At 39.5% G+C, this 25859-nt stretch overlaps 2 protein-coding genes across 5 annotated transcripts in view; both read left to right on the top strand.

Moving 5' to 3' along the window:
* The window catches only part of LMTK2 (lemur tyrosine kinase 2), a 42772-nt gene extending 23132 nt beyond the window's left edge, over positions 1 to 19640 (top strand). For 2 of the 3 annotated variants that reach the window (XM_062608005.1, XM_062608006.1), the window contains 8 exons: positions 3442 to 3575; positions 6825 to 6909; positions 7439 to 7560; positions 8672 to 8821; positions 9092 to 12011; positions 13424 to 13559; positions 13954 to 14202; positions 15297 to 19435. In XM_062608005.1, coding sequence (XP_062463989.1) covers positions 3442 to 3575; positions 6825 to 6909; positions 7439 to 7560; positions 8672 to 8821; positions 9092 to 12011; positions 13424 to 13559; positions 13954 to 14202; positions 15297 to 15325 — 3825 coding nt within the window. In that variant the 3' untranslated portion in view covers positions 15326 to 19435. Of the gene's footprint in view, positions 1 to 3441; positions 3576 to 6824; positions 6910 to 7438; positions 7561 to 8671; positions 8822 to 9091; positions 12012 to 13423; positions 13560 to 13953; positions 14203 to 15296; positions 19436 to 19466 lie in introns of those variants that run through there. The other variant, XR_009962681.1, reaches the window with a different exon arrangement.
* A 1360-nt stretch (positions 19641 to 21000) lies between these two features.
* BHLHA15 (basic helix-loop-helix family member a15) lies at positions 21001 to 24760 on the top strand. 2 transcript variants are annotated; one of them, XM_062608010.1, is made up of 3 exons: positions 21001 to 21207; positions 21625 to 21711; positions 23316 to 24760. In XM_062608010.1, exon 3 carries the CDS (start codon positions 23352 to 23354, stop codon positions 23850 to 23852), a length of 501 nt encoding a protein of 166 aa, XP_062463994.1. In that variant the 5' UTR covers positions 21001 to 21207; positions 21625 to 21711; positions 23316 to 23351; the 3' UTR covers positions 23853 to 24760. The 2 variants fall into 2 exon arrangements, with proteins under 2 accessions (XP_062463994.1, XP_062463993.1); XM_062608009.1 differs by lacking the exon at positions 21625 to 21711 and having other exon boundaries at positions 21002 to 21207.
* Positions 24761 to 25859: the final 1099 nt, after the last annotated feature.

The raw sequence follows: 25859 nt of genomic DNA, 5'->3' as shown, positions 1-25859 counted from the left end.
TAGCTGATTTTTGTAATGTAATCTCAGTTGATCCATGTTCCTTGCTTGGCAGAGCTTGGCAAGGAGCAAGAGAGGTAGGTTGCAGAGAGAGGATTTAAGCTAATTTTCCTTTGCTGGTGTTAAAATTGTTTAAAAAATTGTAAATATAAAAAGAAACGCTCAGTAAGTTCTTACACATCCCCCTTCCCCGTATTAGTTTGCTCAGTGTGTTGGTGCAGGCTTCTATGAATAGTTAACTGTTCACTGTTAAACACTGCAGAATGATGCCATGTTAAAAATAGTGGTAACTGGCTTATTAACTTTAATTTATTACTTGGCCTTATGTGTCCAGCATTTTGTCAGCACAGCAAATCCTCTAGTGGATTGACATAATTTATGAGGAAAGGAAAGCTGTTCAGATGTGGAAGTAGCATGTGTATTGTGAGGCTGATTTGCCTATCAAATACTTACAGAAACTCTTCAAGTCTTGCAATTCCCTGAGCAGATGAGAAGAGAGGGATGCAGTATTTGCTTGGAATGCCCTGTAGCTTGTGGGTAGTTAGTGAAGCAGTGTTGGAGGGGGGAGGCAGATTGGTGTTTCAGTTGTTGAACTTCAGAGGATTATGTGGTGTGTTATGTGTGACTTGGCAGGTAGCTTTCCAACTGGGTAGCAAGTATTCAGTAGATATGATGTGGTGGCCTCTTTACACTTCTAAAAGCCTATCATCAATACCTACTGGTTTACAGAGTCATATCAACTATTTGTTTGGGTATTCATATGAACCCAATGAGGAATTCGCACAAACAAAATTGCAGAGGAGTGCTGTACATAAATATGCCTCCAGCTAGTGGCTGTTACTGAGAAAAAGCATGTTAAGACTTATAAAGATGGCAGAACTGATCCTGAATAGAACAGAGAAGGATGGGAGGAAAGGCAAATTTTAGTGCTTTGTGGAGTCCTGGGAGAGGAGGGAAGAGGCAAAAGACAGAGAAAGTTGGAGAGAGGAGATTTTCTCAGGCATGATTATTGAAATTTTGATGTGTAGGTGTTGGCACGCTACCAAGTTGGCTTACTGTCTGCCAAGATCCCCATGTCCCTTTCTGCAGAGCTGCTGCCCAGCTGGTCAGTCCCGTTGCAAGGGGATTTTCCTTCCCAGGTGCAAGACTTTGCATTTGTCCTTCCAGTGTTTCTTAAGGTTCCTTTTGGACCCTTCTCCCAGCCTGTCCAGGTGCCTCTGGATGGCAGTCCAGCACTTGAGGGATGGATTCCCCCCCAGTGTGGTATAAGCAATGTCCTTTTAAAGCAATACCACAAAAAAGCCTGGTTTTGTATCTTTAACCTTGATTGTAGCCCTAATTAGAATAGACTGGAAAAAAAAACCCAGTATGTTTCAAGGTGCTGGATTTAATAAAAGTTGTATTTCCTATGAAAATGTGTGCCTACATGAATTATTGAGTAAATAAGGGATGCCACACAGCACTGCTGTTACTAACGTGGTTAAAAATTAAAAAGTAATTCCTTGGTGCATTTCAGGCATCATAGGAACTTAATCCAACTGGGACAAACCTCAAGTAACCAGTTGCTGTATTAATGAATGACAATTTTGGTGAGTTTGGTTTTCTTCAGGCGCTTGCTGCCACCTACAGTCAGTGAAGCTGTATGTTTGGTACTTGCTTGGATTGCTCTGGCTTTGCAGTTGGGAATCTGTGTTATGGACACTGTTTTGTAGTTCTTTGTAACTCTGCTCTAGTAAATCTGCTCTGGCAAGGTAGGAAGGGCTGTGTGTGTTTATATATAATGTTTATACATATATACATGAGCTGGTAGCACATTCAATCTGTAATTGTAGGTCAGAAGAATCTTTCAGGAAACATTTTTAAAAGTGTAATTCTGTAAGATGCAAATACATAAATGTTACCTAATTAGTAGCTAAGGATAAAGAGTGTAATGAAGGCTTCTACAACATTAAAATATTAGAAGTTATGCATACTTTCTCAAATGTGGTATAGCTTCTTGCAGCATAAGTGGGTATGTGTAAAAGGTAGAATAGCTGCTTGAGTGTACTGTAGAATCTGTTAATGCTTTAAAAAAATGAAATGAAGTCATTTTACATAGGAGTAGTGTCGTGTTTGAAGTAGAATGTCTGTCCCTTACTTTGTACATTATTCAATACAAACCAGGTTTGTGACTGTCCAGCCAGTCACCTCAACTGTCACTGCCCTCTTAGATTTTAATGCACCACACAGACGTCTACTGCTTGAACTACTAGAATTGTAAATTGTCATTCCCAGTTAACCATGTTAAGGAAGCATGAAAGGCTTCGGTTCTAGCTCCATAATGTACATGAGCACCAGAGAAGCAGGAAGTTTAGTGTTCTTCAGTCTTTCCTGAACATCAGAGGTTCCCCTTCAGTCTCCTTCCTGGCCCAAGATTTAAGCAGACAATGGACATGGACTGATGCAGCAAGTAGTGATATAATATATTGTGCAGTGTGAATATGAAAATGTCCTCTGAAATAATTTGCAAAACTTATAAGAAGTGTCTGTTTTAAATAACAAAAGATACAGGAGTGCTAGGTTAGAAGTCCAGCTGCAAAAGTAGGAGCAATAATAGCATTAGAAACTTGTTCTCTTCCCTTACTTGGATTCGCTTACTGTAGTTAGTCTTCCTTTTCCTGAGTAGTAGACAATCCTCAGTTATTTTCTCTTTCATAGAATCATAGAATAGTTAGGGTTGGAAAGGACCTTAAGATCATCTAGTTCCAGTCCCCCTGTCATGGGCAGGGACACCTCCCACTAAACCATGCCACCCAAGGCTCTGTCCAACCTGGCCTTGAACACCGCCAGGGATGGAGCATTCACAACTTCCCTGGGCAACCCATTCCTGTGCCTCACCAGCCTAACAGTAAAGAATTTCTTCCTTATATCCAATATCCTTATATTCATGGCTGTTTGTTTTCTGTGGTCTCATTAATTGTGTCTGTTGCTCACCTTTGCCTAGGTTCAGTAAAACTGCTGCCATCCTCTGAATGCTTTGACTGGAGTGGGGTGTACTGCCATGCTTTTTATATCTAAAGCTTTGGTGTATATCTAAAGCTGGCAATGTCTGAAACCCTTTACTCTGGTCTTTCCCTTCCACCCCTGATCAGCTTTGCTGAAAACTCATCTCATTTAAAAGCAGAAGCTCATTAAACTGTTTTTAATGGAAAATGCTATTGTATGTCAGGTTTTATGTGGCAGTCTGATCTAGGATGATAATGATTAGATTAAAAACCCTTAAAAGGACAATACCACTTGCCTTAAATGACTTCTGTAAGAGTCTTTATGGAGACTGGAAACTTGAAGAGATTTTATTAGTAAGCACAAATGTGGTTAATAATGTGATTAGTTGATTCTTTATTAAATACTTTTCAGATTGAACTATCATACAAGGCTGATCAGTATTTTCAATTTCTTTTACAGGGTGACCTAAAAACTTACATCTGCAATGAGGAGGAAAGCATTAAAGGAGAGTCACAAATAATGCTGCTGCAGAGAATGGCATGTGAGATTGCTGCTGGACTTGCTGTAATGCATAAACATAACTTTGTGCATAGGTATGTTTTCCAGATAAATTGCTTTTAGTTACTCTTTTAGTTTAATCTGAAATTCATGTAGATATTTTCATTAAACTCCATGTGTATTGAAGATTGTTTTAACAAACTTCCACCTACCTGACATATCCTAAGTCATGAAGGTGTGATGTTTATGAAGATTCTAATTCTACTGCAGTGGTGTGTTACAGCTCCCACCTGGCTGAAAGCTGATCACCTCCTTTCTAGGTTTGCAGCCTGTGGAACACAACCTGCTGCTAAACTAATCCGGAAGATCTAGTTGTTTAATTCTTGGCCAACTTCTTTGGTTTATTGTGGAGAAAAGGGTGTTATAATTTTGTTAGAATGAATTTTACCTGCTGTGTATTTTTAATAGATTACAGGAATTGAAAACTTTGTTTGGTGAGCTGTTACTGTTGTTAGTAAAAAGAGAAAAAAGAAACACAACCAAATGCTGCCTTTTCTAATGCAGTAAGGAAGAAGATGAATTTAGATGGAAAGTCTCACTGAAGCAGGTGCTCTCTCATGTGAATTACTGTTCATGTAACCTTTTAAGTCTTCAGTAATGGTGGTAGTCACATTTAGAAGAAATCATATGAGAACCATTTTGTTTTAATCGGGGAGAAAAATGCTATATTAAAGTTAATGCAGTCAGTACTGGAAGGATGGCAGGAGTTGTAAAGGCCTGGAAAAAATGTATTCATGGAACTGCTCAGAAAGACATCATTTTTTGTGTGCTATAAATAAAAAGGTGCTAAGGAATTGGAAGACGTCAACCTTAGACTTGTAATGACTAAAATATTTGAGAGTACTTTCTCCCCAGGCACAGCTTACCTGATGAACCCTTGGGTATCATAAGGTGGTTTGCTTTGGTTTTATGTTAGGTCAGTCTGTTCTTTGCTCTAGGAGCAGCACTTGAATCCCCTCTTTCAGCAAATTAGGAACTTGTGCTAGCACTTCTTGCTGCTTAGAGAAAGCAGAGGCCTTGTTCAGGGAGAACTATCAGTCTGAAGTCTTAAAAGGTTCAGATGTAAAACAGCAAAACCCTGAGAAAACCCCAAAGCCTGGACTCTGCTGGGGACAGAGCTATTCTTTTAACTTGTTTAACAATTTCACATGAGTTGAAGGTAGTGCCAGTTGTACCTGTCAAACTGAGTGGTCCCTGTCTCTTGCATTGCAGCAGCATGGCTCTGTAGGTGTTAAATTTAACAGTATACTTTCAGAGAAATGCCATTAAACTTGATAAATAATTATTCTGTGGATCTGCAAGATTCCCACTGTGAATATTTACTTCTAGCAACACTATCCTGATGCTGTCAGAGTAAGCGGTAAGGCTCCAGCATCAGTGATTTTGTTGTTAGTGGTAAATGCAAGCGGCCAAAATTCTATTCTCTCTTCCAGGATATTTATTTCCATAGTGTAAATCAAGTTGGGAAGCTTTGAGGCATGCTTTAGGATTACAAATGTGTTTCTGACCTATGTAGTTCAGTGAGTCTGGAAAGGAAAACATTTTCTTCTTTCTCTGAAGAAAGGAAGCTTTTAGACCATTGTACTTCAGAGACTGTTTTGTTTTTTTTAAAGCCATGCAGAAGCAATGGTGGAGTTCTTCCACTGCGCTTAATTGCCTGGTACCCTTTGGTAAAGCAGAGGAGCAAAATATTTGAGCAATTATTGTGCTGAGCTCTCTGCTTCACTGCTACAGTTCCACAGTAAGCACGTGACTTCATTAAACTGGCATAGATTTCCAAGTTTGCACGATGGGTTTTCTGATACAGCTTCTTGGTGTTATTACAGCAGCACTGCTGGCTCTAAGTACTTGTGGTCAGGTGTATGCGGGAAACTGAAACACATTCTATGTGTATTCAGGAGCTTTTGATTTGGTTAATAAAAGACTTTTGTGAAATACATCTTCTGGTACTCTTTTCCAGAGACTGTCTGTAGTTCTAGTTTGTGTAACATATGGTTTTGTTATTTAGAGGAACTTAACTGTAGGTGTAATATATTACTAGTTGCTTAGTATCATATTGCAAATTGTTAAGTATTTATACCTGATCTGAATTGTTAATATATTTTGCTTATGGCAATTAAAATGCAAGACACGCAGTGACACGTGTTAGGGAAAGAGGGACCTACATCACTTCAGCACATAAACAGCTTTAGAAACCTACATCAGAGGATTATTAGTAGAATTAAATCATTGCGTTTAAATTCTGTGTGTAGCTTGAATGTTTAAAAGTATACTTGTCTGCTCTAGAGAAGTGACTACATTTTGAACTTCTTTATAAAGGACAGCGTAACAGTCTAGGGTCTAGAAATCCATTGGGGTTTCCCTCTTCAGGTTCAAAACACAGCACTGCATCAGCTACCACGAAGGAGAAACATGACTGCTACTGCTGAACCCAGGACAGGTTTTTTGTATAAAATCTTCAAATGCAATTGCCTTGTCACTATATTTAGTTTTCTTTGCCTTCCAGAACACAGATCCTGCTCAATTGTGTAGATCTAAATTGATTCTGTTTTGAAAATGTGGGAGGGCCTAAGGGCATATTCTTGTGGCTACAAAAGAAATCTTGTCCAGTAAGTTTAGTGTAAGGAGACACCGTATCAGTGTTTTTTTTCTGAAAGTAAGTAGTGTCTATATAGAACTGTGGTGTCTGCAATTAATCCAGTGAGATATGGGATCAGCTGCTGGCTTGTATAGGTTGTAAAACTTAATGAAAATATAAGCTGCAAGAGAATTATCCCAGTTCGGATCAAAGTTGTATGTTTGAAATTACTCTCCCCAGTTAACTGTGACTGGGTTTGTGTTATGAATTGGTCTTTTGGAGTATGTGAACTGGTTTAATTCCATCCAAAGGGAATCAGAAAGGTGACTGCAGGAGCACACCTTTCTTGCACCTATCTTGCTTCAGTCTTTAGCAGGATTTAGGTCTGGGATCAGACTACATGTCAGATGAATGAAATGTTGAAGTATGTGTAGTGTAGATGTTGAATCCTTAGCACTGTTGTTTCATATTATTGATCTGCTCCTGTCATGGCCTGCTCCTTGCTACTGTAATCTACAAGAGTGCATATGTGCAACTCCTCAGTGATTTTTTTTTTTTTTTAATATAATTTTATGGCCTTTTCACTTGATTCTTTAAGCTGTGGCCTTGACAGTTCTAACAAGTGTCACTTCTGTTAACCCACTTGTCTTGATTTGCATTGAAGACTACTTGGTTTGGTTTCATTATTTATCTGTTTGCTTTTTAGTGACTTGGCCTTACGGAATTGCTTTCTTACATCCGATTTAAATGTCAAAGTAGGAGATTATGGGATAGGATTCAGTAGGTATAAGGTAAGTTAATCTAGTCATGCACCACTTTCGTAAAAGGATTTGGGGCCTAAGGTTGTAACAAGCATGCTTGAAAGTTACAAACTCATACTAGATTGTCCTTTGAATAATAAACTTTCAAAGTAAAACTGGCAAATAACTGTAGCAAGGTTATGTAACAGAATAGCTGATCTTTGTAGAGGTGAGTGGAGTTTGTGCTTAAAAGAAGGAAGCTTTGGGTTAAATATATATATACACACACAGTAGTCCTAAAATATGCACAGATTCCTTCTAATGTTTAAGAAATAATAAAATTTTGTAATGAAAATATTCAAAGTATCTAAATATTTCAAGGAAGTTGGCATTCAGTTTTTCTACTGTGCAGTGGGCAGTGAGCGCCTTTTCTCTACAGCATTATTCTCTGCTACTTGGGGAAAATGGGATTTATTATTTAGCATAGGGATCACATAAAACCATATTAAGGAGAGGACTGTTAACTTCTGGAATTTGATCCAATGTTTGTTCAGTCTTTTTTTTTTTTCCTATGATTTAGGAAGATTATATTGAGACAGATGAGAAGAAACTAATTCCTCTCCGATGGACTGCACCTGAGTTAGTAACAAGTTTTCAAGACAGACTGTTATCAGCAGAGCAAAATAAATACAGTAACATATGGTATGTAGTAGGCTTTAGAATGATTTCAGTGAGAGATTTGTGAACATATCCTCAAATGTTGCACAAAAGAGTCAATATTTATAGTTAAATTCATTATTGGCTTGATGCATTGCTTTATTTCCTCATACAGTAGGTTAATCTCTACAAACCTGAAACTATATCTTGCTTTGGAAAGGTGCTTAGGAATCTGTTGATAGAACAGATAGGTTAAGAAAAAACTGTTTAGCAGAAGAACAAGCATTTATACTAATAAAAATGATTACTTTACATTTGCCAAATGCCTTCACATGTTTCTAAAGGAAGGAAATGATAAATAATTTTTCTAGTAATGTAGTAGTTGTGGATGACATAAAAAGTTGAACCCTTCAGGCAGGCTCCCACAGATCATACTGTTCATCAAAACTACAAGCAGCCAGGGTGTTAAGGTTTCCAGCTTGAATTTTGGTGCCTCTTGCACAGAGCTGCTTTGAACAGGTTTGGACTAGATGACTTTGAAAGCCCTTCCAATTTAATTTGTTCTATAGTAATACCTGCAGAGTCAGTTGCTTTGCATTTTGAGCAAGGAAAGGTTGCCCAAAGACCAGCATCAACTGTAATCACTGAAAAGTGGTTGGTGTTGCATACAGTATGTATACAGCAATGAGAAAAGAGGTGGCTTCTGATGACTGCAGCTTAAAAATAAGTAATTTGATGAAAACAGAAATAAAGGTTAGTTTTCTAGCAGTTTGACTCATAACTACTGCATTTTCTGATGAAAGCTTTTCTTACTGTTGGACTAACCATAATGTTTTTTCATCTTGCTTCTCTAAATAGACATTTTCTTTTTATTTAACATGTGGGGGTTTCTTCCATAGTTGAATCATTTGAGGCCTCTTTTGTCTTCACTGGTGTTGCCTTTGTTGTCATTGCCTTCAAACAACTTCATTCTTGAGCTTCTGGCATTCTGTCAAATAAAATGAGTTAGCAGGTTCTGAAGTTGTTACAGAGTCAATGAGAGAGTGGTATTTGTTTCTTCTTGCCAGTTATGCTTTGCATAATAATCCTTATTTTCTTAGAAAAGCAACTTTAAAACAGTTCTTGGAATGCACAGTAATTTGCTGCTCTCTTTCAGGTCCCTGGGGGTAACGTTATGGGAGCTGTTTGAGAATGCTGCTCAGCCTTACTCAGACTTTTCTGACAGGGAAGTCTTAACCCATGTCATAAGGGAGAAGCAGGTTAAACTCTTCAAGCCACGCCTGGAGCAGCCATACTCTGATAGATGGTAAACTTCAAGTGTTTTTATTTATTCTTAAAGCTGCTGAAGAAGTTTCTGGCATTACTCAGTTCTCTTAATATGCTGAAATTGCTCCTTGGAATCATCTTCCTGGCAAAGAAACTCTGAATAAAGGGAGTAAAAGGAGTTTCTATAGATGGATTTTCCTGCCAGTGATATTAATTTTTACTTTTTTTTTTTTTAGCTTGTTACATACCTGAATTTTATATATTCTTTTTCATTGTGAAGCCTGTTAAGACATGTTTCTTATTTGTATAGGTATGAAGTTCTGCAGTTCTGTTGGCTACCTCCGGAAAAGAGACCAACAGCGGAAGAAGTGCACAGACTTTTAACTTACCTTCGCATGCAAAGCCAAAGGGACTCGGAGATTGATTTTGAACAGCAGTGGAATGCTCTTAAACCAAACACCTCAAACAGAGAAACAAATAATTCTGCGTTTCCAATCTTGGATCACTTTGCAGGAGATAGACTTGGCCATGAGATGGAGGAAGTTCTTACTGTAACTGAAACAAGCCAGGGTCTCAGCTTTGAATATATCTGGGAGGCAGCTAAACATGATCATTTTGATGAATGTGGTCATGTGAATCCTGATGAAGCAATGACATACGCAAGTGTTTTCTTTCCAGTGGAGGTTTTTGAGAGGTCGCTTTCAGAGCAAGGGTCGGGAGCACAGAATACAAGTGGTCAGGAAGCATCACTTGCTGTCCCTGGGGTATTACCTGTGTTTGATGCACACAAGCTTTCTGTTGGAAATGACTACTATATCCAATTGGAGGAGAAAGGAAGTGGCTGCACCATGAATTTTGATAACCAGTCACTTGTACTAACTACAGAAGTTGATCATCAAGAAGCTGTACAAGAAAAAAGTTCTCATTTCACAGTTCTCAGGGATCTTGATGTTGAAGAATCTAGTACGGATGGGGACTTCTTCCACTACAGTACAGATCCTAAAGAGGAATTTTTGCCTGTTACTAGTAGTCCAGAAAGTCCTTTCCAGAATAGATTTAATGACATTGACAGATCAGAAGAATTGGCAAACAGAAAAATACTTGGTTTTGCTGAAACAAATGATATTTCTAAAGACTTTAAACCACCTGTTTTAAACTCAAACACAGATGCCAGGAAGGCAGTAGGCCTTTCTGAGAAGGAGCATTCTAGTCATGCTTCTGAAAATGAAACAGTTTGCTTATGTGAAAATATCTCTAACCAGCCTGACTTGGCAACTTTAGAAGAACTTTCTGATAACTTCTTATTTCTTCAAGAGAAAAACTTATTGTCAGGGTTATTGTCTAAGAAAACCAGCAGTGATTTTGGACAAAAACCAGATAATGTTCTAAAGAGTGTATTAGAAACCTCATATAGAGTCTCTTTAGAGCCTGAACCTGTGCTGGCTGAAAATGCACAGATATTTTCTTTAATACATGAAAGTCTTAGAACAGTGAAAGATGAAAATTGTAACCCGGTGACAGTGAATAAAGATCTGAATTCTCAGTGTCAGACTACTGTGGAAGTGCAGGCATCCTCTAGTCCATCTGCAGCCTGTAAGTCATGTGATAAATGTGCAAATCCTTCTTATTTGAAGGAGGAGGAAAAACTTTTGAATGTGGAAGTCAGTGAAGTCATGTCCTGTAACACTGATATTCTCTGTCAAGAAGAGCTATCTAGTAATGCCAAAATTAATAATGTTGGAAACAGTCCATATTCTGGTGTTGCTGTTGAAACAGCTGAGTGTGATGCACAGGTAAAACAGGGAATGCTTCCCAACTATGATGAAATAGCTTCTAATAGAGAAAAATGTAGCAATCAGGAAGATGTGAGAAGAAACTTGCAAGATACATCTCCCATAATAAAAAGAGATGAATGTTTGTTGGAGGAAAGACAAGAAGCATCAAATCATTTTGAGAACTGCAAGGATATTCCAGAAGAGGTCACCTCAGTTTCTGTTGCTACTTCAGACTGTACAAGTCAGGATAGTCTTTTGGAAGACAACCCATCTCCTATACAAACTGTAGAACAAGCCTTAGAGACACCTGATTCTTTGGATTCTTTAGATGTAAATGAGGTTTTAGAATCTTTACAGGCTCAAAGCCCTCAGAAACTTTTGCCACCTGATAAACCTGCTGACAGTGGCTATGAAACAGAGAACCTGGAATCTCCAGAGTGGACTTCCCATATCACTGTTGAGGATGCTTCTAGTGTAGATGCTGCTCTCTGTGGTGTTAGTGAGAGCAATGTCAGTGCTTTACCTTCTAATCCAGTCATAATTGTTTCAGAAGCAGCAGCTGGTTTAGATGCAGTGAACAGCAATCTTGAAACAACCCCAAAGGTTTTTCTGGGGGGAAGTCAGAACTCTTACAGAGACTCTGCCTATTTCTCTGATAATGATTCTGAACCAGATAAAAAAACAGAAGAGACTGTCAGTCTGTCAGGAGAGACTACGGGGGGTGTTTCTTCCAGAAGAGGAGAGAATAATACTGAAGAGGATTACAGTTTTGAGGAGAGACAGCAAAAGTGTGATGTAAGCAATTATGAGGATACTAATAATCAAAATGCAAAACTAGAACTAAATCATGACTTAGAGATCCAAGAGGTGGATGTAAGGATGCAGGGGTGTCCTGATGAGTGGGCTGAGGCAACTCTGAATTCCATGGAGATATTGATGGACAGAAACCTAAGGGATGAAATAAAACTATCTGAGACTTCACGTAAAACTGTGTCTTGTGTTGGCACTAATACTTCAGAACTTCTTTCACACAGAGACTTAAAGCCTGTGCATAACATACACAGTCCTTTAGATCTGAGTAACAGCGAGAAGTCCTTCTATCACATTGAAGGACAAAAACTGAAAGAGCCAGATATTGAAGGAAAATACCTTGGAAAACTTGATGTTTCTGGAATGCTTGACTTAGAAGATGGCGATGATGCAGATGAAGAAGATGAGAACAGTGATTCTGAGGATGACATGAGGACTTTTCATATGCATAGTCTGAGTTCTGACAGTGAAGATGAAACTGTTCATCAAGTACCTGAGATAATTACTGAGAAGGATGATGGAAAACATCTGAGAAGCTTGTTGAAACTTCCAGCACCTCTTGATGAGAGGCAGCATGAGCCTTGGAAAAGTGAGAAAAAGGCTGTAACGTTCTTTGATGATGTGACAGTCTATTTGTTTGATCAGGTATGCTTTTTTTACTAAGTAAAGTTTTTGTTGGTTTGAGTTTTTTAAACAACATTTGGTAGAATTGCTTTTTTTTTTTTTTTTGCTAGGTGTAGAATAGCAGGGCTGTTTGGAAGTGAAGGAGGGTGTTGTTTTGGCAGGGTTGGTTGTCAAGTCCTGAACCTCCATTGCTTTTGGATCCCTAACTGTATGCTCTGAGTGAAATGTGATGTCCTTTTGATGTTTATAAGCTGTGTTTAATTTGAACATGTGAAGCAGCATTGTTATGGACCATATTCGATTTGATTATTTTACCAGAATGTTGTAACTTTTTGGAATCAATTTGTTAGTTTAATGAGTTTGAGGACTTTGAATTTAAGTTTAAATGCCTTTATAAAAGCAAGCAAGAAAGGGATAAAAATAACAGCTAACCAACCAAATAAAACACCCCAAAAACCCTAAACAGCAACCGAACTTTGGCTCTTGTGTTAGTTAGCATTAAGGTACATTTACCTTAAACCATAATTAAAGATGAGAACAATATTTAGATGGTAATGCTAATTTTTACATGCAGTGTTATTCAAGTTGAGTGAAATACTGATCTGCTTCTAAAATTCAAGGTTACCTTTGTTTCGCTATCTGCTTTATCAATTTTTAACTTCTGTAACTTGATACAGAAGGGATTGTGTTTTACCATTGTGGCAACTAAACTCGTATAGTGAGTTTGAAAGAGCAGTCACATTGTCAAGCTTTGGAAATGTTAGTTATGATGACGCACATAAATATTGGTTAATTTTGTTTTGGAATAGAAAACATAGGTGTTTTGTGTTTAGGCAGCCTATGGAGAATAGTAATCCTTTTGTAAGAAGGGAAGAGAAAATCGGCTGTGTTTAACCTGCTCTTAGTTGTTGAACTCTTTATTTTTACAGTAACTGATAAGATGTTGGCTGCTTCAAATACCAGTTGTACAAAGTTTGTCTCTTTATCCTGGTGCATGATTAAGAGTTAAAAACAAAAAAAGTAAAATAAAAACTTAAAATGTTGTGAGTTGGCTTAAGGCTTTGTTAAAGAATTAAACACCTGCCTGGGTCAGGCTGACAAGGGAACTGTTTTTAATTGGAAGATGTTTAGCTTTGCTCCTAGGAATACAAAACTTTTAAGTATCATAAATAAGATTTGAAGTCGCTTCCTGAGTGCATTTTAGTGTAGATTTAATACAATTTTCTTTAGAACTAGAATTACCTGCATATGCTTAATCTGTAACTCAAGGTTTTGTTATGTGGTAGTAACTTAAGAGTTTACAGGCCATTTAATTCTGCAGTACATTTGATGGTGACAGTGGGGAGTGTATTTCTGGAAAGCTTGCATCTGTGGGCATTGGCACATTGTGTGTACAAGAGGGATAAGTAAGTAACTTACTGTATTTGCCTTAGGAAATGCCGACTAAGGAGCTGGGAAACCATGCAGTAGACTTGAATGGGGAAGACTCTTGCAGCACTCCGGCTCCACCTTCGAGTTTTAGTTACTTAAACAGATTTGCAAATTCAGAAAGCTCAACAGATGAAGAAGGTACCGGACTATATTTATGCACAGCAGGGGCTGAGGCTGTTTTATGCATAGCTGTTAATGAAATGTCTTTTAAATGATATGTGACTTGTAAATTGGCTGTACCATATTGGCTTCAGTTTTGTATCCTGAGCACAGACTACAGCTAGGCTCAGGTAATGGTGTTACTGATCATCAAAGCTGGTAATGTAATACTGGTTGGTTATACACTGATGTGTCTGGAGTGTCTTGGAAGGCTACCAAAGTAGGGGAGACAAATATTGTGACTCCTGAGGGCTAGAACAGAAAAGCTACAAGTTCTGCTTTGGGTTAGAGCAGTCTTCCAGGGGGTTGCTTTTAAAACTGGTTATGACTTTACATTATTGTCAGTTCTCTTTTTTTTTTCTTTTTCCTCAAGGTGGGGGTTTTGAATGGGATGATGACTTCTCTTCTCCAGAGCCATCCTTTATGTCAAAGGCAGCTAATAGTCTTATTAGTTCTAAATCACCTCTTCAGTCATCAAAGTATTTCTCTCCACCTCCACCTTCCCGGACTCTCGATCAGAACTGGTCACATACGTCCCCTTATTCCAGATTCTCTATCTCTCCTGCAAACATGGCAAGCTTTTCTCTTACGCATCTTACAGATTCGGATATAGAGCAAGGAGGTAAGTGATGTAGTTATAATAATTATTTTAGAACCACAAATTCAAAACTCTATTCAAAGCTAGAAGTCAGAGATACGACAAATCTTGTTCTATTTTAGATACTTAATTTAAAAATGCATTGTTAATACTATAAATGTTATGTGTGGTCTTGTATTTCAGTTAAGACATAGCTTTCCTTTGAGATTATTTGCATCGAAGTTGCTACAAACTTGTGGTTCTGTTGAATATTACAGGACAAGTTCACAATTTTTCTGTTAAAAAAGAAATAGTGCAATAGTTGTGAAATCTGTGCAATCCATAAGCACTTGTTTATAGCTGCCACACCATGGCAGTTGAATAAATGTCATTATCACACTGTCATTAGTCACAATTTTATTTTCATTGCACAGGATGAGGATGCTAGAACATAATGTTTCTGCCATTGCTGTCTAAGCTTATTTTACAATTCAGTTTCTTTTCATACTGCTTTTTAGAAAGAGCATTCTTGACATACAAGAATTGCAGCATGTTTTCTAGAGCTGTGAATAAGACCATTTAAGGAGAGTCAATCTGTTCATATCACATCAATATTGAGTACCAGCAGTATTTATTAATAGTAGCTTTCTTGTCTGTAACCAAAAGCTTTTCTTTCAACTTCGGAACATTTTTTGAGGTTAAAGGGGCAAACCCAAATAGGCTTGAATCAGTTCAGCATATTAATCTTGATAAAATGCTGCATTATTAAATATTACTGGTTGCTGAGCCTTGCTAATGGTAAATATGTAATCGGGGTTATATAGAGTTGTATTGTTCTTGTATTGTGCTTATTGATAAGATAATGCTTGCTGCCTAGTAACTTGCAGATAAGAGATTTTTATGGAGATCTTACTTTGCCTCATGAGTCCTAAGAAGTGACATTGAACCGTGTGCTTTAAGCAGATGTCTATGTAGAAATGTACCAAATGTTTACAGTAGTTGAAAGCTGTAGGGAAAGATTAACCAAAACTTGGAAGTGTGAAAGGGCAGAACGCCAGGCTGTAGGAAGAGCCTTGCAAAGAAGGGAGGGTTGTACAGAAGGATCTCATTGTACCTTATGACCTTTCCTCTACTAACAGGAAGCAGTGAAGATGGAGAAAAAGATTAATTTAAAACTTTGGACTGCATACATAGAACACACAGACTTTCTGTCTAAAGCTTCATCGTCTCTGGATCCTCCTGAAGCAACGCAGGTAATCAAGAAGTACTAAGAAATGAAAGTAAACACTGAAAACAATGTTAAATCAGGACATTAATTTGAATGTGTATTTAACTTTGTAATGTATTTTTAAATCGGTGCAATTTTGCTTTTCATTGAAAGATGATTCTGCCGCTGTTTTCAAGTACTTGAAGTATTTTTCAGATAACTTAAACAAGTAAAGCAATTACACTACAGTCTGGTTTATGTATGAGATTGTATAATATTCTTTTTATATTTTTCCATGTAGTTCATTATCTATTTGAACATACACCTGTTGTAGAACTGTGTATAACTGTCCTGTGCAACAGGTGGCTGTGTTGCTGAAACTGTATGGATGATAGTTGATCAGTAGTGAGCCATATTTATTCAAGAGGATATCACTACATATTACTTTGCTTATTACAATTGCACTATGGATTATTCTTCCTTTATTTCCTGATGTACAGATTCAAAATCTTAAATCTTTCAAGGAGAATAAGACAAGTTGAATTGGCCCACTTATCCAGTTTAATTTGTCCTTTTTGTAGCCTTTGCTATGCACGGTACATGTAAAGCGTACATAACTTCTGAGTGTTACGTTAGACTTGCTGAAATCTTATGTTCAGTACCATTTCTAAATGATAATGATTATAGATTGATTGTTAGTGTTCATGTTCTATAGGAAACTGGAAAAGAATATATGATATACTCTGGAGTTTTTAGATGTAAGAGATAATGTCTCTTAATTCCTGAACATAATCCTACTGACTGCTTAAACTGTAATAGCATCTGACTATATCATAATTAAAGAGCCTTCCAGTTTTTACTACAATTTCTGCCTTGGAGAGAGAAGAGTTAAAATTGGCTGTACAAAACTATGGAATTTACGTATCTTATAAAAAGACTAATTTCAGTGGAATGGATTTGGGTACATGTGGCCCTTCAGCTGCCCATTTTGTGAATTTCAAAGCTCACTCTTCTGTTGAGTGTAGATTGGGCTGCCATTCAGAGGGCTGTGGTAAATCTACCTCTCAGTGATGTTATGACAGTTAAGAATTAGATTAATGATTAATACCCAGTTTTGCACCCTTTTTAAGGCCAAACCTATTTTAAGTTGTCTGCAAGACCCTGTGGTACATTTTGAAATACATGCTGATCAAAAGATACTGTATAGTAATGTTTGCTCTGAAGCTGTCTGTAGGGAAAGGAGTACAGTGTGGGCATGTTTAACCTTCATACTCTACCATGCATTTAGCTAGTTTAATCCTTTAAACTGCTGGATGGGGAGGAGAAATCCTTAATTACTACTCCAAAGTGAGTTCAGTTGAGAAACAAATCCCTGACCTCTTGGAATGCCTTATGCAGCTGCAGATCAGTAGGAAACATGGATAGGAGAGTTTACCTGGCTTAGTGTCCTAAAATACAAATGTACTAACATACTGAACACTTTGTATTTTAGTGGCTATTTTGGCAGAGCTTCATATAAGGGTGGTCCAAGTGCTCTGTGTCCAGATTCAGTCACCAGAGACTTCTCATCCCATGAAGTGTGGGAGGACTAGATATTTTCAGATGTGTAAAATTTGGTTTTGTATACCTCTATATACATTTTTTGGGTTTTTTTTTAAGTATTTTTTAAAATGACAGGAATGTTAATTGCTTTTTTTCCAGCATTATTTAGCCCTTAACAAGAATGGCTTCCATACCCATCAGAAGGGAATGACTTAGTGATAATGTTGTTTAAAGTTGCCAATGTATTGTTCAGATGACTTTTTCTGGTGAGGCACTCAGGTTCAGAGTTAGTCAGAACTGTTCTTCAGTATGAAGTAGGGAATGGAATTTTTTCATGGACTTCTTCCCAGAATATGATTTAAGAGTCAAAGGGACATAGTTCTTTATACAGGCTTAGAGTGTATACTATAGAGAATTTAAGGAAGCTGTGCACTCCTCTCAATATTCAAAATACAGGTAATAGACTTTGTGCACAAACTATTGTTTAGTGATTCTGTAATTCCAACATCAAACTCCTTGACACAGTTAGATTTAAGGTATCTCATCTGTCTTCTATAATCCTCACCACAGTAAGAATGAAACTCTGTAATGGTCTGCAAAGCATGTTAGGGCTTATCTGCCTTGCGTGGTGAAAAATCTATCAGAACTGGACTTCAGCCTTAATTTTGAATAATTTGGTTTAAAATACAGCCCAAGGTTAAATAAAAGCTTCTACTCCAGAATGTTACAAAGTGGTTGTGCATTTTGTTTCTTATCATTCTGGAAAATCAGATATTTATCTTGCACATTAAGAATTTCCTTTACTTGATAGAAATCTATAGAAAATCTTATGTAGGAAGTGAAAGTTTACTCTTTTGTCCAAATTTTCTGATGAGTTGATAAAGGAGCATTTTTCCCAAAGTGAGCTGGGATGTGTATGATGATAAGCAACATAATGTCATTTTTAGCCGTGCAGTGGTCTGGGTTGGAAGGGACCTTTAAGCTCATCTAGGTCCATTCTCCTGCCACAGGCAGGGACACCTTCCACTAGACCGGGTTGCTCCAAGCCCTGTCCAGCCTGGCTTTGAGCCCTGCCTGCAGTAGGGTAACCACAGCTTCTCTGAGCAACCTGTTCCCAGAAGAGAAAAGAAATGAAGAGAAAGAAATATTTAAGCTGACTCACCTCACTTTAAATATGAATTTTAATTTTGTTAATCCACTAGCCTGGATTACAATAATATAAAAGGTCTTTTTTTTTGAAAAAATCTGTAGTTTAACTGATCAACTGTTAGCAATATTTAAATATCTGCCTGGCTGTCAGTGGCACAGTGAAGAGGAATGGTAATTCCAAACGTGTTACATTATAGTAAGGGGATTTATTACAAATCATTCATTAAACTGTGTAATTTCTTGCACTAGCTACTTAGGCATGGTTTCCAGTTTAGAAGTACATGTATCTATTTTCAATGGTTTACTATGAGGACTGCTTATATTTTAATTCCCTTTCTAGTAGAATACCGTGTTTACGTGAATAGTGAAGGCATTGTCTCCATTTGGCTACTAAAATCATTTTAAAAAGCTGGTTTTTTTCCCACCTAAGGAAGTTTGCTTAAAAATTAGTATCTGTTACGAGAAGCCAACAAAGCGAGAAGAATGTCCGGTTTTCATGGAACACCTGTACTCTCCTAAATCCCCAAGCCACAGATCTGTTGTGTGTCCAACTGCATTTATGGAAACTGCCATTTTCATGGAAATGAGCGGATTAAACATTTTTTCATCTCCTTGTTGATGCACTAATGAAAGCCATTTAAGCCTCATTCTTTTTATCAGTATTTATAGCAGATTTTTATGTAGTACTCAGTCTTTTTCATGAGGAGGCTGGTTGGTAGAAAGACTTTTATGATTAAGCACTATGCTAAAGTGTCAGCGTTGTCAGGTGTTAGTGACATGGCTATTTTTGTTGGAGTTGGTGAAAGGTGGAATCCAAGTATATTAGCCTTATAAGAAATAGCCTTAAATAAGAACAGAGTGTACAAAATTACTTCAGCTTTAAGTCATACAGTAATATCATTGTATGTTAATGGTTTTGGTACAAGACTGGAAAAAAACTATCTACAGGAGAGTCAAACATCATATAAACTTACTGAAAATAAGTATTTGTAATACCAGCAGCCTGTTTTTCAGAAACTTGAATATGACTTAGTTTTGTTTATGAAATTGTTTGAACTTGCACAGATGTAGGTGTAACTTAAATGATAAAATGGTACTGATGTGTGTGTATATATAATGTTTAATTCTATTTGTAAATGAGAAACTATGTAACAAAATCATAGGTATGAGGTTTTCCTATTGTAATTTAATACAGGTATGAGGTTTATGGCAATATATCATAGTTAATGAAATTTCAGGTCAAAATGTCTTTAAATTGTGTACATTTTTAAATTGTAATTTCTACTGTATATTGATTATCATGCATAGTGTGATTCAAGAAACTGCTTGTAATTTAAAAATATTTAATATTAAAAATAAAATACAGTTATATATTTATAATCTCTTTGTCTGTTTGTTCATTCTTAAGCAGATACCAGCAATGGATCAGGTCCACAGTGTAGTTCTGCTGTGAGATGTATTTGTTAGTGTCCAGAAGTTGAGAAAGTACCAAAACCTCAAAGCTACAGTCCAGCAGATGAGTCTACACAAAATAGTGTAGTTGCCTTTAATTTCTTCTAATAATACCACCTTGTTTGAGCTTCAGGTAAGGTGTATGCACAAAGAAGCAGTACTTGAAATACAAACAGTGTAATTCAAAAAGGTGAATATTGCTTTTAATCCTAGAATTAAGCATGTGTAGGAAGAATGGAGATATCAAAATGTAAGTACCCTTCAGTAAACAGATTAATGGTATGTTTTTTCAATAATAATTCAGTTTATTTCTGGAAGATTTCTTTTTTTTTAATTTAAATGCATGTGCTGAATGAACCCAAGATCATCAGGTAGAGCACTGAACAGGCTGCCCAGGGAGGTTGTGGAGTCTCCTTCTCTGGAGACAGTCGGTACCCGCCTGGATGTGGTCCTGTGTAACCTGCTCTAGGTGGCCCTGCCTTGGCAAGGGGGGGTGGACTAGATGATCTCTAGAGGTCCCTTCCAACCCTAATGATTCTGTTCTGTGAATATCAGGTAAATTTAGTACTTGTGTATTGGTAGCTTCTCTGACTTGAGATTGAGACGTTCACTCTGAGGGGCAGTGAATGTCTCTTTTAACCTGTTTACTGTTAAGGTTGTGATGACAGATCACGGCAGTGTCAGTGGTTATGGAGGCTGTTGTGGAAGCCCCCCCTCAGCATTGCAGCTGTTCTGAGTCGTGGCTCCTGTTGAGACCTGGGAATGAGAAACTGATATCAAGATGACTTAACTTCATTAGGTAAAATATAACTACTGGGCTGAAATTTGACCGAGACAGTGGTCATAACTGAGAACAGATGTAAAAGATCCCATAGCACTAAATTGGTCATCTTAAATAGAACCTATTATCAAAGAATTTGAGCACTTGCAATCCTTAGCAGCAGCAGCAGCTTGCAAGGGAGGGAAGTGCTGAGGGCCTTTGTCGCACAAGGTGCTATGGTACCTTGCACAGCCCTTGGCAGAACAGTGCACTCGGACATTTTCCTCCTCCATCTGCTGAAGTACTGACGACCCCTCCTACAGTGACCCTGATTTGCTTGTCTTAGCATCCAGCGGTCTGGTGTCAGTGCCTGGATGCACACACACACACAGCCCTAGGCTCAGCCCTAGCCTAGTGCTGCCTACTCCCTAAGGTTTTGTCGTCCCCAGAGCTCCGTGCCTATTCCAGTCCCAGGAGCCCTGTGGTGCTGGCTCTGGGCCCTCTCCCCCTTGGTGGGGTAAAACGGGCACCGCCAACAGCCGGGCTGATGTGCTGCTGCGGGACTCCTTTGCCTGGGCCTGCTGCTTCCCTCCCTCCCTCTTCCCCCCCCCCGTACCCGAGGGCCGAGCCTGAGGCCACCCCTTCCCCGGCGGGTCCGTTACTTGACGGCCGCGAGGTGCCGAGGTCCCGCCCGCGCCGGGCCCGCCCCCGCCGCTAAAGCGACGTGTCGCAGCCACCTGCCGAGTGCCTGCGGGGCCGGGGCAGCGCTCGGGCCCAGCTCCGGCCTCACGGGGCCTCGGCGTGAGGCAGGGCTAGGGGCCCTCGCTGGCCCCTGCTTGTAGACCCTCGCTCAGCCCCTGCTGCTGCTCCTGGCTTCACATGGGTCTCTGCCAATGCCCCCCTCGAGCGCTAGGCACCTTCTCCACAGCTGGTGGCAGTGGTAAGTCACAGAAGGGGGAAGCCAGACTGATGCAGAGGGTGGAAAGATTGTTGGTATTTGGTTGCTCTCTCCAGTTTGCCTTGACCACTCCAGTCTCTTGCTCCTGATCCTCTCTCTGTGTCCATTTCCTCCTTGCACACCCACGCTCTCACCCTGGGGGTCCTGGTAGCCTCGCTGTAGCTCCATGAGGGTGTTTCTCAGGCTTGCACCCTCTTCTACCATGTTATCCCATCTGCTTTGCCCTAGCCTGCAGTTTCAAAGGGTACTTTTCTCCCACAATTTGCTGAAGCCTCCTCTCTCTTGCATTTTCTTCCAGCATTCTCTGCTGGCTGCCTCCACAAACCTCCTCTTCACCAAGGCCTGCAGGCTGTTTTTCTTTCCAACAGCAGCTGCTCATTTCTTTGCTCTCACTAACAGTGCTTTTTGTGCTGGAGGGGAAAGTTGACTGGTCTCCTTTGTGCCTGCCTTTATTTCTGTCCCCTGCAGTTACATCTTTTCTGCCAAGTGAGTTAGATTAAGGGTCAGGAAGGGTCACAGAGCTTGGCTTTAGTCTTTCTTTCTTAAGGTACCTGTATGTCTCTAGCATTTCTTCTAGGCTCCCACAACATAAGCTATTCAGTGCTGTCTTTCAGCATTCGTCACCTGGATGCTACCATAACCAAGCTGCTTTGTGAGTTCCTGTCAATTGCCTCCATGGTGGTAAGGAACCTGGGACAGCCAGGATGCCCTCACAGGCAGAGAACCAGGTCACTGTGAATGCTGAGCAGCTAAAGACCTCTCTAAAGCAACAAGAGAGGAAGTGATATTTACTGCAGCACACCTGGGAACTGCTTACCACCTGCTCCAGCTAAGGTTGATGTCCTATATAGGGACAGTCGAGCACCTGTGGGTTTCTTTGGGGTTGGTTTTGTTTTAATTGGCTCACCAACTCTTAACTGCTCCTACATCACAGCATCAGCATTAAACTTTTGTTTTAAAGTCTGAACCTTTCAATGTGAACTGGAAGAAAGTAGAAAGAAATGTTATGGAAATAGTACCAGTAACCTTGATGGTTGGTGTTGGAGGCAGGGTTCCTGTGGGGCTGCTGCCTTCTGGTGTAGTGTTGGCACAGAATCTGGGCTGAGGGAGGACAAGATCTCAGTGCTGTCATCTGCCCTTCGTAACATGCAAGGAAGGAGCATTGCTGGGTCTTTTTGGATAACCTGAAGAATAAATACTGCTGCTGCTGAACTGGGGCAGAAACTGCAATTAAGCCCCACCATTTTTGGGTTGCTGTAGGAAGAGGGAGTAATTATTTTTGTGTGTGGTGGGGACTAGCCCAGGGTGCAGAAACACTGCATGTGAAAACGTGTTGCCAGCTGTGAGTTTCTGAGCTTCTGTAGGAGTTCGTGTGTCGTATTTCCCTCTAGTGGTCTGCTCATGAACACAGTGGAAACCCATTCCTATAAAAAGCAATTACCAGGAGTTCGAGGAGTAAAAACTTGAGGGTTCTAGTATCTCGCACTTGAGCCTGCACACATACAATGAGGTGGTATATGCTTTTATTGTAACTTGTGGTAACTGGAGCTGGGAGAAGACAGAAGCATATGAGATCAAAATGTAGGCAATGTGTTATCAAACCTAATTGACTGTTGCACTCCTGTTTTTTTTTTTTTTGTGATTCACTTTTCCTATGGGAAGACTGGATCAGCTTGGAGACTATTTTCTGTTACGTGCAGTAAGAGGAGCTTGAAACCTATTTACAAGAAAGTAAAGGTGTGTAGTTTTCACTTGGCTTTCCATACATGAGGACGCAAATAGGTGATTTACTGCATTTTTGTTTCAATGGTTCTGTTAATTTGGCTTCTGCTCCTTCTGTAACCTTTTCCTTCCAGCTGAAGGAGGATCTGTTGTTCTCTATAAAAGGATTTTCTCTTCTGTTCATCTGCCTCTGTTCGTCTGCACATGTCATCTTGACTGATAACATTCACAGCTTCTAAAATGAACGTCACTAAGTTGGGAGACAGGGATGGTTTTCCAGTAGTGAACAAGTAAACATTTCAAACCTGCACCAATCATTTGCTCATCATGAAGCTGTGCAGCAGTTAATGATGTTCATGTTTTTACAGCACATTGATGCCTAACACCAGTACATCTACCAAAACATGAAGACTAAAACCAAAGGAAAACAGCAGAGGCACCCTGCTGACAAAGAAGCATTTTCCGAGGAGTCATCAATAAGGAAAAAAGAACTGGTGAAATGTTTGCGGCACAAAGAAAGGAGGAATGGGGGAAACAAGGAGAGCAGCAAGATGGCTCCAGCCAGAGCCAAGCATCCTTGGAGCAGTAAGGACAGGCATTTGAGGAGACTGGAAAGCAACGAGCGGGAGAGGCAGAGAATGCACAAGCTCAACAATGCGTTCCAGGCTTTGCGGGAGGTGATCCCTCATGTGAGGGCTGAGAACAAACTGTCCAAAATAGAGACTCTCACACTGGCCAAAAACTACATTAAATCCTTGACCTCCATTATACTAAATATGTCAAATGGACACTTGCCAGCAGCAGAAGGGATAGGGGGAGGCTGGGGGTCCAAATTGTACCAGCATTATCAACAGCAACATGGCAATGATGATAATGAGGAACAGATACAAAAATATTCCACATAGATTCATAGCTTCAGCCAAAACACCTACAGTTAGCTAATATCACCATTCTTTCTCCTTCTGGCATGATGCATGTCAGTACATAAAGGTTTTAAGAGTTTATTTTTGATTCCGTATATCCCCTACTTTTTGTCTTAAAAAGATAAACAGGTAACAACACTCGTGGCTATAGGTTACATGGCACATTAAACAAAATTACCTTAAATTGTAAGAATTTTTCAGAGCTTAATGGATAGACTTGGTGTGTCAGGGTCTGGAAACCTGTCCCGTAACACTGTAGTTGCCTTGAAACTAAAGATGTAGCAACTACTGAAAATTCTCCTCTTTGGAAGGGTTGTCAGTTTAGCATTTAAGGCCCATTGTCACCCAAGATCCCTAGAGCTTGTAGAGAATCTTGGCAATAGCGCTATTTACCAACCTGTCAGTGACCTGCCAGAATAGGTTTCCTCCTGTTCTGCTATGGAGGAAATTGATGCCAACAGTTGACTGACTTGATGAATGAAGCAGCACGTATGAGGAATTGGCCACCAAATCTGAATATTTGAGTGTTTCAGATCTGTTCTGATAATTTTGAACCTTACAAAGCATAAAACTTCTAAAGTACTTGTTAATATCTACAAAGCTTTCTTAGATTGTAAGCTCTCCAGAGTCAGGACGTTTTCTGGTTTCCAGAGCATCCAGCCTCATGGAGTCTTTCTTTAGTGCATCTCTGGGTGCCATTGTAATACAAATAATAAGTAAGGGACAAATTACTTATTTTTGCCAAAACTATGATAAAAATACTTTAGTGTAGTCATAAGTTAGACAATGATCTATCCAATTAAAATTACTTGCTAATGAAGCCTATAATGTGATCAGCATTCTTTCTGGGCTAGTGCTAGATTCTGCTATTATTAAACACAATAAATGAAGCAGGAACTCTTCAAAAAGGAAAATGTTCCCCCCTCCCCGCCCCTCCATTCTAATTGTAAAAAGTTTTATGTCACTGAGGACCTCTCATTTCCTCTTATCTTCTCACCTGAAGACCAGTGGGAGGTGCCCTTAGTTGGAACTGTGCTGCCTGTGGAGCACCATGTGCCCAAGTCTGCGCTAGCTGGCTGGCCGTTGCTGTGTTGTGTTGACAGCAAAGTAGGAATCCAACATCTCCTACACTGGTAGGATTGATAATAGTATGGGGTGTGACCCTTCTCTTTGCAAAGTAGGGCTATGGGAGGAGGAACAGTGGCTGAGGCAGGAGTTTCCAGGTCCATCACAGAAGGGGTATGATGCACTGCATAGTTTGTAACATGCCGTTTGTTCTGCCTCAGCAGGGCTCATAGTGTGATAATTTTCATTTGGACTAAAAGGTAAGGTTTCCCAGACAGCTTGGTAAGGAATGTGAACTATTTTTCAGCCTGGAGAAGGCTCCAGAGACCTTAGAGCAGCTCCCAGTGCCTAAGAGGGGCTACAAGAACCCCTTTTTACAAGGGCCTGTAGTGCTAGGACAAGAGGCAATGGCTTCAAGCTGTCAGATGGTAGATTTAGATTGGGTATCAGGAGAAAGTTTTTCATTATGAGGGTGGTGAGGTGCTGACACAGGTTGCTCCTAGAAGCTGTGGCTGCCCCATCCCTGGCAGTGTTCAAGGCTAGGTTGGACGGGTCTTTGAGCAACCTGCTCTAATGGAAAGTGTCCCTGCGTGTGGTGGGGGTTGGAACTGGATGAACTCAAGGTCCCTTCCAACAAAAACCAGTCTATGGTTCTGATTTTTCTCCACCATAGCAACCCATCCCTGTGATGCAGAACATCAACAGCAGTCTTTTATACGTGCAGTTGCTTTACTGGAGATAGAAATTATGTCACTGTTGTGTTGATTTGGGGTTTTCTTTGTTTCCAAGCTGTTTCGACACTAAAATAGCTGTGATTATCCAGCCCTAGGACTTGTGTTAACGACAGTATTGCCTGGTCTTACAGGCTTCATTTGCCGTTAGTGCTGTGTGCTGTGTGACTGAACAGGTAACCCTCTGCACTGA

Source organism: Pezoporus occidentalis, unplaced genomic scaffold, assembly GCF_034315485.1.
Source record: "Pezoporus occidentalis ecotype Australia unplaced genomic scaffold, CSIRO_AGI_Poc_V1 ctg128, whole genome shotgun sequence".
NCBI classification, from domain to species: Eukaryota; Metazoa; Chordata; class Aves; order Psittaciformes; family Psittacidae; genus Pezoporus; species Pezoporus occidentalis.
The sequence above is the reverse complement of the archived record's forward strand: the minus strand, read 5'-3'. Positions and strand labels throughout refer to the sequence as shown.

What these genes read in the sequence shown, in the direction of transcription:
- BHLHA15 (XM_062608010.1), top strand. Translation starts at nt 23,352, where the DNA reads ATGAAGACTAAAACCAAAGGAAAACAGCAGAGGCACCCTGCTGACAAA.